Here is a 13,630-nt window from a genome sequence, read left to right on the forward strand (position 1 = left end):
AAACAAGCTTCAAATACCCAACCAATTAAACGTTGACCAACAAGGATTTGTTCAAGTAAAGTAGGAAGAAGAAACAAACATAAAGCAATCAAAAGTGATAATCAACCAAACTTGTATGAGAACCACCAATAACCAATCAATACAACCTGCCCACCTTTGAAACCCACGATAACTAAATGAGAGGCAACCTGCACAACTTTTCAAAGGAGAGTAACATTTTCAAACAGAAGGTGTGAGATTTCACAAAACAATAATATTAAGCATATAATTCAACAATTATATTTAACAACATAAAAACATCTTATTATTCAACATTGATAATAATATATCATAAATCACGTCGTTCATAATAATCACCACTTAACAACTTATCATATTCGACTCAACAAATGCAACTATGCAATTTAGACCTCTTATATGCATGTGGTACCAATACAAGGCATCAAGCCCCCATCGCTAATTTGAGCTAAAACTCCAACGTGTTGAGTATAAAGCTCCAGGGCATCAAGCCCCCAACAATGAAATGCTAATGCATGGACTCGACCTCTTAAACATCTTAATTCGACAACCTCTTATATTAATCCAATAATTTGGAACATCATCATTTTCATCAACTTAGATCGACTCATGCAGCTTAGTTAAATAACAACAGCAACATAGGCAGCATACAAAAACAGCATGACATAATAATATCAATTGCAATTCATCAACATCTTAAATATTCAAATATTCTTCAAGTAATGCATATAACATTATATCACATCATAATCAACAACAACACATCTTAAACAGCTTCACATATTATAATTAACCTCATCATTAAGTCTTAATACTACCCAAAGGTTCAATCCTCAACAACTCGTGCAACAAAGGTCGCAAAACCTAACAAGTCACTCTGTTTCTGGGTCACTCGCGAGGCGAGAGCCTCAGCTCGCCATGGCGAGTTCAGGTCAGAATCCCACAAGTTTCATTCCAGGTTCAATCTCATCCTACATTCTTTCCTAATCATTATTAGACATGTTCAGGCACTCAAAAACATCTAAGGATCAACTGAAAAGTCAAAAACACGAAATCTTACAATGTTTTTTTTTTTCTAAACTAAGTTTTCCCTATTTATATCTCCTCCAATTATCTTATTTTATTTCTCTTTCTCCCCCAAAACTCTCTAAAATCTTAAAACAGCCCCTAAACTCAATATTTATTTTATTTTCAAATCTTATTTTATTAGACAATAAAATAAGTCACAACTCCTCATAAAATCATATAAAACCACCTCAATCATATAAATTATATAAATCACACATATATTATATAAATATAATATAAACTCATCTAAATAACTTCTAGACTCAATTAAATAATTAAATAATTCAAAGAGAGCGTTACAAACATTGCATGATAAAATAGTTAAAAGAGATTATATAAAAAAACCTAATAGGCTATAAACCTAGTAGACTAACAGATGTTAACTTGAACTGCAATCTCTCCACTGGATATAGTTCTTAATACAATGAAGATGTTCAAATTTTGAATTCTTTAGATAAATCATGTTTTCAATTGGATTAAAGCCAATACAGATGGGTTTGCAACGTAATCCTATGGTTTCAATAATTATTTTTAATAAAACAAAATTGTAAAATAGACTATGTGGTAATATTGTTTAAAGAAAAAAAAAAAGAGACTACGTGGTAATATATTGATTTTTTTCGTAAGACTCACTAGTTCTCATTAAATATTGATATAAAATTAGTTTTATACGACAAAGTATTTCCTTATTTTAAATTAGTTTATACACTCGAACTTTCTGTTGTACCGTAGAATTTGTCATTATATATACCTGAAATTATTAAATTATATATATTAGTATATTAATATATTATTAAATTTTATTCTATTTTTTAAAATTAAATAGTATTTCCCCTAAAAAAAAAAAACCAAAGTACATGTACCAAAAAAACAAAGAACCAATTTTGCAGTTTGTTTTGAACTATATCTATTCTCAACCAACAACGGCAGTTTCATTCCCAAACAGTCACACAGTACTTAACCATCAATTTCCATTTTCAATTCATTTCTCTTTCTCTTTCAATTCAACGTTCTTTCAGTACCAGGTTCTCTCTCTTTCTCTTTCTCTCTCTAAATTTTTCATATTACCCATTTTACCCTTTTCTCTTTCCGTACTTTCTCTGTACTGAAATTTCACTGCTTAATGCAATCAAACCCATTTTAGATTCTTGCTGATTTCACTCTAACTCTTTTTCAATTCTCATTTTTCTTCACTCTACTCTATTGGGTTTTCGTCAAAATTTAATTTTTTTATTCAATTCTATTTGATTGTGTTTTTTTTATAATGTTTAATTAATTAATAATCAAAAAATAATTCTGGGTTTTTTTTTGACAAGATTTTGTGTATAGGTTCAATTCATAATTTGTAATTCTGGTTATTTCAATTGTTTTTATCAGTGTTTTGTGTTTCAGTTCAGTGAAAAAAATCAGCGGGAATTTAAAAGTTTGAATCTTGCAATTGTTCAATTATTCAATTAAATTTTTTTTTTTAATTGTTTGGGTGAAGGGAAATGGTGAATTTTCTTATGTTGATTTTCAGATTAGTTTCTGTCATTAAAATTTCAGAATTTTGTATCCTAATTTATTTTATGTATTTTTTAATGTGGACTGTGGAAGTTTAAGTCATAAAATTTCCTGAATTTTGTATCATATTTATTTTTATGTACGTTTGATTGTTGAATTAAATTTTATTTATTTTTCTTGTTTGTGTGAAGGAAAATGTAGAATTTTATGTATGTTGGATTTTACATTTGTTTCTGTCATTAAATTTTTGAAGAATTTTGTATCCAGATTTATTTTATGTATGTTTGAATGTTGAATTGAATTGAATTGAATTTCTCTTGCTTGGGTGAAGAAAAATGTTGAACTTTATGTATGTTCTGTTTAACATTAGTTTCTCATTAATTTGCATAGATTAATTTGAATAGCAAATTGCGTAAACTAATTTGTTTTAAGCATTGAAAATGATGAGAATTCAGGAAATTAAATTGATCCTTGCTAATACAAACTAAATTATGTAGGATCTGTATTGTTCTTCTATATAGGCACATGTGTTTCAAAATTGTTAACAGATAAAAAGTGGTTATTCGAAGTTAATAGATAGTAATGAAAATGCGGTTATTGGAAGTTATGAAAATGTCAGATAAGATGGCTTATGACTTTACAATTTGCTTAGATGTTTGTAGTTATGTATACATTGGTGTTATATGTTTTCAAAATATGTATGCATCTTTAGATTGAGTCGTTCATTTTAGATTAACTGTCCTTACAATTCTTTATCACCCTGACTATTGAACATCTTTCCGCTGCTAGGTTTTGTCTTGTTGCACAAGAATAGTATATTTATGCATATATCTTAATGATGATGCTAATTTTGATTTATATACCTCGAGATTGAGATGGCTTTTGATTTTGTGCCTTGAATTACTTTTACTTAAAACTGACAAACTGTTCTTCATGCTATAGGCAGAGAATACCTTTGAAGGAAGCAAGAGAGTCTTGTTGTGGATTCCATGCCCATCATGAAAAAGGTTGTTTCATGTTTTCTTTCATTATTCCTTTCTATTGAGTTCCACAAATATTCTATTTATGTTTCAATATTGAATTTTTCTTTGATCCCGCAGTTGTATACTGTTAAGTTGGTCTTTTAAGATGGTGTTGAAACACTGTACTTCGGTTCTGATAGGTTTCACTATATTATGTTTCACTATATGTATGTGCTTATGACAATTTCTATCAGGCATTAGGTCAATGAAAAATTTACCTTTTTAGATTACTTTTGGCTTGTTAAGGGAGTTCCTTTGTTTCCCTGTTTAACAGAATTCCGAGCAGAATCGTTTTGAAGCTGTATTTACCAAGCTGATGAACAATCTTGGTGAAACTGTTGACTTTGAACTTCCAGATTCGATTAAAAACAGGACAACGCAGTACACCCATATAAAGCGCAGTATCCTTTATTAGTGTTGATCAGATTGTTCATAGTAACTGTTTATCTCCGATGTTTACAGTATCACCCTTGCTTTATGATTGTCTTTATCTACTTTAACAGAGCTTACATGCAATCTTCAGTTGTTTTTTGTTCCCTCATTTTCTCTGTTTTGGCAGTTTTGTCTGTTTATACTTATATTTCAGATAATCTTTTTGTTGATCCTTATTAAAATTTAAGATGTATATGTCACTAAGAACCGCAAGAGAAAGAGTGATGATGGTATATTCTGTTCTTGCGAATCGTCATCTGATTCTACTGCTGTATGTGGTAGAGATTGCCACTGTGGGTAAGTAACTAAGTATTTGGTTTACGTTTTTCATGTGTTGGCAAGCATTTCTAGTTTATGAATCTACCTTTTTTATGAATCAATGGGATTGGGATATGCATCGTTCATTATTTGTTCCTTATGCTTACTGTCCCTGTAGGATGCTTCTGTCTAGCTGTTCTTCAGGCTGCAAATGTGGGATCTCATGTCTCAACAAAGCTTTTCAGCACCGTCCTGTTAAAAAGATGAAATTAGTCAAGGTATAAACTTCTGAATCAGGATTATTTTTGGGAATTTGTTTTATACTGTCATTTTCTTTCAACATGTTTTATTATGGTTTTCAAGTATTATTTTTTGTATGCTCAACACTATGAATAACTATAATATATGATTTTCTTATTGCAAGTTGGTCCTAATTTGTCATTGCAAATTTAGATTTTAGAGAAACTTTATTTAGGCAATGTTTGCTTGTATCTGCTTATTCATAATGTCCACATTTGACATAATGAGTTGTAATATATTGCTTGTAGACTGAGAAATGTGGATCTGGAATTGTGGCAGATGAAGATATAAAGCTTGGGGAGTTTGTAATTGAATATGTCGGAGAAGGTGATGTGGTTAATTGTTTTTATGTTCAACATTTATAGAACGATAATCCTATTTTATTTTAGACCTACTTTTGATTGTTGTTGTTACCTCTTTCTACAGTTATCGATGATAAAACATGCGAACAGAGGCTTTGGAATATGAAAGATCGCGGGGAAACAAACTTCTACTTATGCGAAATCAATCGAGATATGGTGATAGATGCGACAAATAAAGGAAACAAGTCAAGATACATCAACCATAGTTGCTGCCCGAATACTGAGATGCAGAAATGGTTTACTTTCTAATTGTTTTATTCACATGGTCTTTAAGTATTACTTTTTATTTCAACCGACATTATTTGATAGATGAATAGTAAGGCACATCATCTAATAAGTTTTTTTTTCTTTCTTTCTTGTTTTCCATCTTTAGGATAATAGATGGTGAAACTAGAATCGGCATATTTGCAAGTCGTGATATAAAGAAGGGAGAACATCTGACTTACGACTACCAGTATGAGTACTTTCTTTGATTTCACTCTTTAAGTGCTCATCATAAGTATGTATGAGCTATTTTTATAACAAAAGAAAATAAAGACGAATTGTTTTCATATAAGCTATATCCTAGAGAGCTTATAAAATTAAGCTGAAAATAGCTAATGAACATGTTATAAGCCATTTTTGTAAGTTCTCTCTAACAGTCTCATCAATGTTTATTTTATCAGTATATAGCTTAAATAAGTTAATCCAAACAGGCCATAAGTTGAACTCTCTTCTAATGAAAGTTTGGTGTCTGGACTCCGGAATGATATTTGTATCTGTTGTAGTGATGGTGGATTCTAAGTTTCTAACGGAATTGCAGGTTTGTTCAATTTGGTGCAGATCAAGATTGCCACTGTGGTGCTGTTCAGTGTAGGCGTAAGCTGGGTGCGCGACCTACCAAGCCTAAGTTAGTGGCATATCAGGTGGCTTCATCTTCTCATAAATAGTAGATTCTAATTCTCCATGTCTTTTCAATAAATATCAAATTTCGGTTATTTCAAAGCTCTGTTGTGAGCTAGTGCTTTTGAACAGGTTGAATAACTGTACATTGTCAAATTTTCATTAGACTATTGATTAGGGTATGTCCTCCCATATCTTGAATGATTTGTTCAGTATAGTCGACGATGGTTGGAAATATTATCAGATTTTAAAATTATATCATATCATGATAAAGCGAGATTGCTGAAGTTAGTGACGTCTGATGAGAAAATAAAAAACCTATACTCTAAAATATATATGTTCATGGCTGGTAGTTTTGGAATTCTTTTAAAGATGAGATTTCTAGTGTGTCTGTTTAATTAGATTATTATTGTGACTTGTACTAACATTCATAGATACACATATTGATTGTGCATTGATTTGTAAAAATCCTTATTTGGATTGTGAAGGGAGGGAAGTTTATTGGTTATTGCTTACCACTTATTTCAAAATCCATCTTCTGGGAATGTGTTTGTGTTTTGCTTGCGTATCAATTCCTTTATTTTTTTGGCAGAGTTATGAGTTATTAGTGACTATTTGTGTTGCCGTTATCAACAGAGTTTCACGAATTCTGAGGCGCCTCAGAATTCATAAAATTCTTAGAATGCTTTTTACTCTTTTTTCCCCTAGTTGAAATTGTGCTTAATGAGTGAACAATATAATATGTTTGAAACAGCAGCGTAAATTTTTTATAATTGGTGCTAAACCTAAAGTAGACGATATATGATTCAAAACTATCAAATATAAAAATCTGTTGGACTTGCGGTTCAGAGGCCGAGCCTTGTAACAAAGGCAAGGTTGTTGCATTGTGACCTTGAGAAGTGGTCACAAGATAAGGGTTCTGTAACCTAAGTTTTGATCAATGTTGAAGTTATAGTGTTTAGTCCTTTAGTACCTGGAGGAAAAGGAAGACTATAACACAGAACATTAATCTTTCTATTTATACTAAAACTAGACTCGATCTTAATTAAAAAGGCAAACAAATCATATGGTAACATAAAAACTTATTCTTAGATGATGAAACTACACCATAGAAATTTAAGTATTGATAAAAACATGTTGAGGTTGTAGGGACCTCTAGCTATAGTTGGAGGAAAAGGAATGCTCTGTATATTACAATAGTATGACACTAATTTATTTCTTATTAAAACTTGATTCCTAATCTGAATTAAAAATAAATAAGGAAACCAATCTTTCACGATTATTTAATAAAATCTAAATTAATCACGACCTGTCGAGCTCCCTTTTCTTGCACCCATATTAGTCCTCACTTCAAATGACGAATTAGGAGCATGAAGAAGTGTGTTGAGAGGCACACATCGAATGGAGATATGACCTAGATTGTCATTCTAAGGCTCACACTTAAGTTTTTGAGCCTTCGACGCCAAAGGTCGACATTTCCATTTATCGCCTGACCTTGTGCTTCTTGAGTCTTAGTGACACCTTGCTATTTTAACCCAAATGAAAAACGACCTACTTAGAATTTGGGCTTAGGGCTTAACTCAACCCCAAAAACTCAGCTTGCAAAGTGAGGAAGATACAACCTGTTCAGATCCCTTTTATGGCACCCACATTAGTCCGCATTTCAAATGACGAATCGGGAGCATGAAGAAGTGTGCTGAGAGGCCCACATCAAATAGAGATATGACCTAGATTGTCAAATGACCAATTACGAGCACGAGGGAGTGTGTTAAGAATCACACATTAAATAGAGATAGGACTTAGACATTGCTTATAAGGCTTGCACTTAAGTTTTTGAGCCTTCAAGGCCAAAGGTCGATATATACAACCTGTCGAGATCCCTTTTATGGTACCCACATTAGTCGACATTTTAAATGACGAATCAGGAGCATATCAAATAGAGATATGACCTAGATTGTCAAATTACCAATTGCAAGCATGAGGGAGTTTGTTGAGAGGCCCACATCAAATAGAGATAGGACTTAGATAGCGCTTATAAGGCTTGCACTTACATTTTTTAACCCAAATGACGCAACAGCCTGCTTAAAATTTGGGCTTTGGGCTTATCTAAACCACACAAATCCAGCTTGTAAAGTAAGAATGTCCAAACCTTATAAGCACTACTTTATGCTGTATCTCTAGTCGATGTGGGACTCAACACGATATGAAGAATATTATAAGATATTTTTCATATCATAATTTTCAGAAATTAATTACTCTACTGTAATTGTATCTTTTATTTCCCGAAAAAACGATACACTTTTGATTATTGCTCAAAGTGCATGCCGATGTTATCGCAAATGTCGGGATTATGGCAGCCCGCCATAAATCTACCATATAAATGCAGTATTGCGGGCTCGGGCTATGGCGAAACAGTGTTGATTAATAGGGCACTGAGGCTGGAACGGAATCCACCACGCCGTCGGAACATGGCTCCACCATGTTGGCACCATGTCGGACATTAAAAAAACTGGTGCACGTTGCACGATTACCGGGGCTAGCCCTGCTAATAACCTAATTGTGAAGAATGGGGGTGCTGATTGAAACACTTGATCTGGAGCACTGATTAGCTTTGATACCTTTGCAAAGACCGATTCCTAATTACCTGCGTTATTAGGTAATGGTCCATGAATGATTTTATATCCATCGAATTCAAAATCTAGGGCGCTGATTAGCTTTGATGCTTAGCAGAATGATCTTAAGATAGCTCAGGAGGACACCTGAGATAATTAGCTTTCCCCTGGTTGTGACAGCTTAGGTTGTACTTGCAGGCAAGAACTCTGCTCTTGGACATCATGTAGAAAGTGTAGTAAGGGAATAGCTTAGCTAGAGCTCATGATAGCTCAGAATTGCTTGGCTAGAGCTCATGACAGCTCCTGTTGTCCTTACCACAGTCAATAGTCTCCCTTGTAACTAACTCATGACATCTGTAGACAGCTGTCAAACTGCCTTCAACGAACTGACAGCTGTCAGTTAATTAGTCATCTAGAACAATCGATAAATAGATTTATGTTCTCTATGTAAAATGCAGAAAATCAATACAAATAGATTCAGAGAATAGAGTTCAAGACTCAATAAAGCATGATTGATGGATTTTAGGTTTTATTTTTTAATATCAGGATGATTACTGGTTTGAAAATAGATATCAGGATAATTACTGGTTTGAAAATATATAAAGGTAAAATAACAATTAGACTGATTCTCTAGAGAATAGATATGAAGATGCACTGTTCCTTTCTGAAAGGAATGACTGTTCCTTTATTTGATTGAATGAACTTTCCCTTTCTGATGATGCACAGTCACTGTTATTGAATTTAGTTATGTACTGAATATATATTACTAATGTATAATTGTCTACATTCCAGACTAATTGTGGGTTGCTTTCGTCTGGACAGGTTTATCAGAATGGAGGCCTGCAAACTGGTAAGCTTGTTTCTTTATTTTGTTCGTTATATATAAACTATTTGATTTATCTGCTGCTATCATTTCCTTCTTTTTGTTGTCTTCTACAATACGAAAGTTCCATTTTTCTGCTGTATTGATTTTACAGGTAGTTCTCGGGTTGTTGACCATTCAAAATGCTTACTCAATTGCATCGATGAAGTTATTATGATAAAACAACTTGGAAATCTGAGGTATATTAAAATTTTCTACTTTAAAATTGTCGCACTATCCTTGTGAAGTTTGTGATACTATCCTTAATTTCATGTTATAGTTGAAGTTAAGTTCAATCGTTTTCTAATTTATTTTATAATGCTACAGATTTGGGATTATTAAATGGTTCGATGAATATTCTCGAAAACACAAGGTCAGAGATTAGAGTTTTAATGGACCTACATTGTCATTGTAAATTAGTTAGTTAGTTTTACACTAACATCCCAATTGAAAGTCTCCATCTGTCCATGTCACACCAGTACCACTAATTTTAAAAAGCAGTTATGAAAGTGGAACTGTGGCAAAATAATAGATTTTTATTGGATGTCAGTGTAAAACTATTTTTCAGTGACAGTCTGTATCCTTTAAATTCTAGAGATTATTTAGCCGGGTTTTGACACTTTAGATGAAAATTGTGATTAAATATGAACATGCATTTACTTTTTCAGATCATGTTTGAGGATGGTTGTGTTGAAATCTATGACATGTCAAAAGAAGATTGGGAACTAGTGAGATTGTGATGCAACTCTTAAGCAGGAATCACTTCCATGTGAGTATTTCTTTTGCATCTATCTGTATGACATTGGGCCTGTTTCAATTCGCTTATTTGAGCTTTCATAAGTACTTGTGAGACTGTATGACCTCAGCGCCGATAAGAAAGGAAGGATTTTTTTTAATAAAGTTTTCGTGTTGTTGATTCCTAAGTGTAGTGCTTCTTCCCCCATGCCGCCTATCGGTACTAGTGGAGTAGGATTAACCTAACCCCATTGGTATAATATAACCTTTCGCTTAATACTATAAACCTAAAATTGAAACATACGAGGCTGCATTAATCGGGAATACACGACAGAAGGGATTAATTGTTTTATTTTCGTAAAGTACTTGTGAGACTGTTTGGGACAGCTTATGAAAATAGCTTACGGTATGTCCTTATGTTGTTTTCAGCTTATTTTTATAAGCTATCCGAGATAGCTTATGAAAACATCTTAAGAAATGTCTCTCAAAATTGTTCCATGCTCTCCTGCTGTTACATGTTACCAAACATTAGCTAACTAGTTGTTGTTATTAGCAAAAATGGACAAAATAAGATTGCTAATTATTGTGTTGTTCAGAGGTGCAGGTGAAGGAAGTGAAAATTGGAGACAATATTCTTTCATTGCATGTGCATAATTCTTGTACTATCAAACAAAATATGAAGAGGGATACATCAACACAAGTCATATTTGATTGAAATATGAAAGTGGTAATAATTTTTTTTTCTTTCTTTTCTTCCAAGTTAAGTGTCCTGGAAGAAACCCTTGTATTCTATGCAAATCCTGATTGTACTGTAAAGTGAGGACTCATGTTGCTCCATTTACAGGGATTTTGCAATTGTTGTATCAATTCAAGTGTATTTTTTTTATTTTTTAGACCATTTTTTAGCATAAGGAACTCATAATTTAGTGATGAATTAGGGAGAGAAAAACCTGAAATTTTTGTTTAATGCATTACTCTTGTTCAATACATGGAGGTTTGTATCCAATAAAGTTGGAGTTTCTCTGCTGGATTAGACTTTTGTATTCTCAAGAAACATTTTGGTTAACTTGTTTCATGTTCAATCTTGTTTCATTTTTATATATTAAACATTACACTAAAGCCAGCTCAATGATGCAGCTATCTAATGACTGGATGTTGTTAAGTTATTGTTCTGGCTGGGTTTGTAGTTGGTTCTTTCTTTTCCTGGGTTTGTTTTTCCACCCCCATCTGGAAGGGGGAAATCCGGATCTTTTGATTCCGAGAGGAAGGGGATCTTGGTAATCTGGAGTTCGACATGATGTAGGTATAACCTAATGAACGAATAATCGAACTCTGGTTCTTCGAACAATTTGTCCTTTGGTAAGGTGGGTTTTAAAAGTAGCTCTCATTTTATTTTGATATAATTGAAAATTTGTAGCTGGTTCTTGAACAAGGTAGGCGTTCGAGGATTCATACTTTCAATCTAAAACTTATTTTATTGACTGATTTTTTTTTGTGAAAGATGCTATCTAGAGATTTGACTTAAAATTCGAGGATCAAAAGCCGTAATTAAAAAGGGGATTAAAAGTTAAAAAAATATGTAGAGAGTTTAAGTTATATATATTGGTGTACAAAAGTTTTACATATGGATTCAATAATATAATTTATTAATTAAACTTTTGTAAATAATTAAACCTTACTAACAATCTACAAAAGCAAGTACAAACAAAACATGTTCCGCTTTTCTATCAAAAAGTCAAATGTTTAGATTTTGATAGCTCAAAAGTTAACTTTTACATTTATTTTAGCCACAAAGGACTGAATCAAGATCCTGGGAGATGGTGGAATGTTTATGCACAACTTCGTTCTTCTCCAAGGCTTTCATCCGTACAAAAGTTCACTTTCTAACCCTAATGGCCATTTTTGTTTTTTGTTTTTCACGGGTCTCTCCATGAAAAGTAATCTTGTTCCATGCACATCGGACACTAAATATTGACACATTGTCAGTAAACTCGAACAATTTTAAACGAGTTTGTGATTTTACTTTATAAAAACCTTTTATTTTTTTGTCCCAATTTTATTTTTTCTTTCTTGTCCATATTTTGATTGTGTGTTGAATGTTTTTTTTATTTTTTTTATTTTTTTTTATTTTTAAAATTTTATTTTATTATTATTGTGTATTTTGATTCAATGTTAAGCATGACTATTAATTTTGATGATTAGGTTTATTTTGGCTTTTACAATTAAGTAAGTCATCCATTGACTCCAAGAGTAAGTTTATTGCGTGTTACTCCAAATCTTATCCCTTCATGTTGTCTTAATCTAATGGTTCAAATTAATTATTAATCAACTCACATGAACCCTAAATATTGTATGGACCATCTGGATTGCTCGTAATGATTAGGCATGACAATAAAACTCATACCTGTGGCTACCTGCCCGAACCAAACCCAATTTGACTATAATTTTCCGCTTTTATTGAGTTTTGGTATGAGTTTGGATTTTCCCCGATTTCAAAACACGGGTATGGGACGAGTAACGGGGATATAGGTACCCACCCCGAACTCATACCCAAATCCGTTCCAAATGTAAAAAATTAATTTATTACACTTTTTATATAAAATATAAACTCAAACCCTAAATCACTTCACTCACACTCAGAGTCTTGGACTTTCAGATGACACTTACTTATCATAGTTCTCTCTTTTCTCCTTCCATATCTCACACTTTTTGCCTCTCTTTTCCATCACCATAACCATCGATCGCCATAATCTTTTCATTAGATAATGTATTACAACATTGCACTCGGGGTTGACAAATACTTTTATTTTTATTAAAAAAAATATCCATTACAGGGTTGAGGATGGGGTGGGGATACCCAAACTCGTTGGGGACATGGGTGTGATTCGATTTTTCATCTCTGCTAGATATGGGTTGGGTAACATTTAAGTATATATGAGTAGGGTATGGAGACGAGGAAGGTAAAATCCGTCAACATCCCGTCTCATTACCATGCCTAGTAATGATCTTGTGTTTTCAATAAGATACTAGATGTGGAGGAATGAGTTCCAAAGTTTTTTTTGTTTGTTTTGTTTTTGTGTTGTTGCTATTGTTTAGATTTTTGGTGTTGTTGTGGGTGTTTTCTTTTTTCGTAGGGCTTATAGGTCATTTGTGTTGTTCCTCAAACCATGTATATCCGATCAATTTCGATTATATATTTTATTTATTAATCTGATAAGCTAATTAAAATATTTAGTATTATATCTATTGAGTTCATATGCAAGTGTCTGATAGTGTAACTATTAAGCTGATACACTAATTAAAGTGTCTTACCAAACATACCAATGCTTGCAAAGAAGACTCCTCCATTTGGAATGATCTTTTTGATATTTTAATAAAAATAAAGTATTAATTCTTTATGGGAGGAAGGAGGTGAGGCGTGGAGTTGGAGGAGAATGTTGTGGGATTGAGAGGAGGAGATGACAGTGGAGTGTAGGCAGTTACTTAACAAAATTGTTTTGCAGCCCAATGTATCTGACAAGTGGCAGTGGCACCCCGACATTGAGTGGGGTTACACAGTGCATGAAGCTTATCAGA

General features: G+C 32.8%; 1 protein-coding gene across 3 annotated transcripts; it reads left to right on the forward strand.

Moving 5' to 3' along the window:
- The first annotated feature begins 1,956 nt into the window (after positions 1-1,956).
- On the forward strand, positions 1,957-11,087 carry LOC11443283 (histone-lysine N-methyltransferase ASHH3). Of its 3 annotated transcripts, none has more exons than XM_024785358.2 (14): positions 1,957-2,111; positions 3,532-3,596; positions 3,886-4,012; positions 4,232-4,340; positions 4,480-4,579; positions 4,850-4,928; positions 5,028-5,199; positions 5,337-5,417; positions 5,766-5,868; positions 9,250-9,307; positions 9,435-9,519; positions 9,647-9,692; positions 9,988-10,088; positions 10,651-11,087. In XM_024785358.2, the coding sequence occupies exons 2-13, from the start codon at positions 3,579-3,581 to the stop codon at positions 10,057-10,059; spliced, it is 1,050 nt and encodes a 349-aa protein (XP_024641126.1). In that variant the 5' UTR covers positions 1,957-2,111; positions 3,532-3,578; the 3' UTR covers positions 10,060-10,088; positions 10,651-11,087. The 3 variants fall into 3 exon arrangements, with proteins under 3 accessions (XP_024641126.1, XP_013452402.1, XP_024641127.1); XM_013596948.3 differs by having other exon boundaries at positions 10,659-11,087; XM_024785359.2 differs by having other exon boundaries at positions 9,280-9,307.
- Positions 11,088-13,630: the final 2,543 nt, after the last annotated feature.

The sequence above is a fragment of the Medicago truncatula genome, chromosome 6 (genome assembly GCF_003473485.1).
Source record: "Medicago truncatula cultivar Jemalong A17 chromosome 6, MtrunA17r5.0-ANR, whole genome shotgun sequence".
NCBI classification, from domain to species: domain Eukaryota; kingdom Viridiplantae; phylum Streptophyta; class Magnoliopsida; order Fabales; family Fabaceae; genus Medicago; species Medicago truncatula.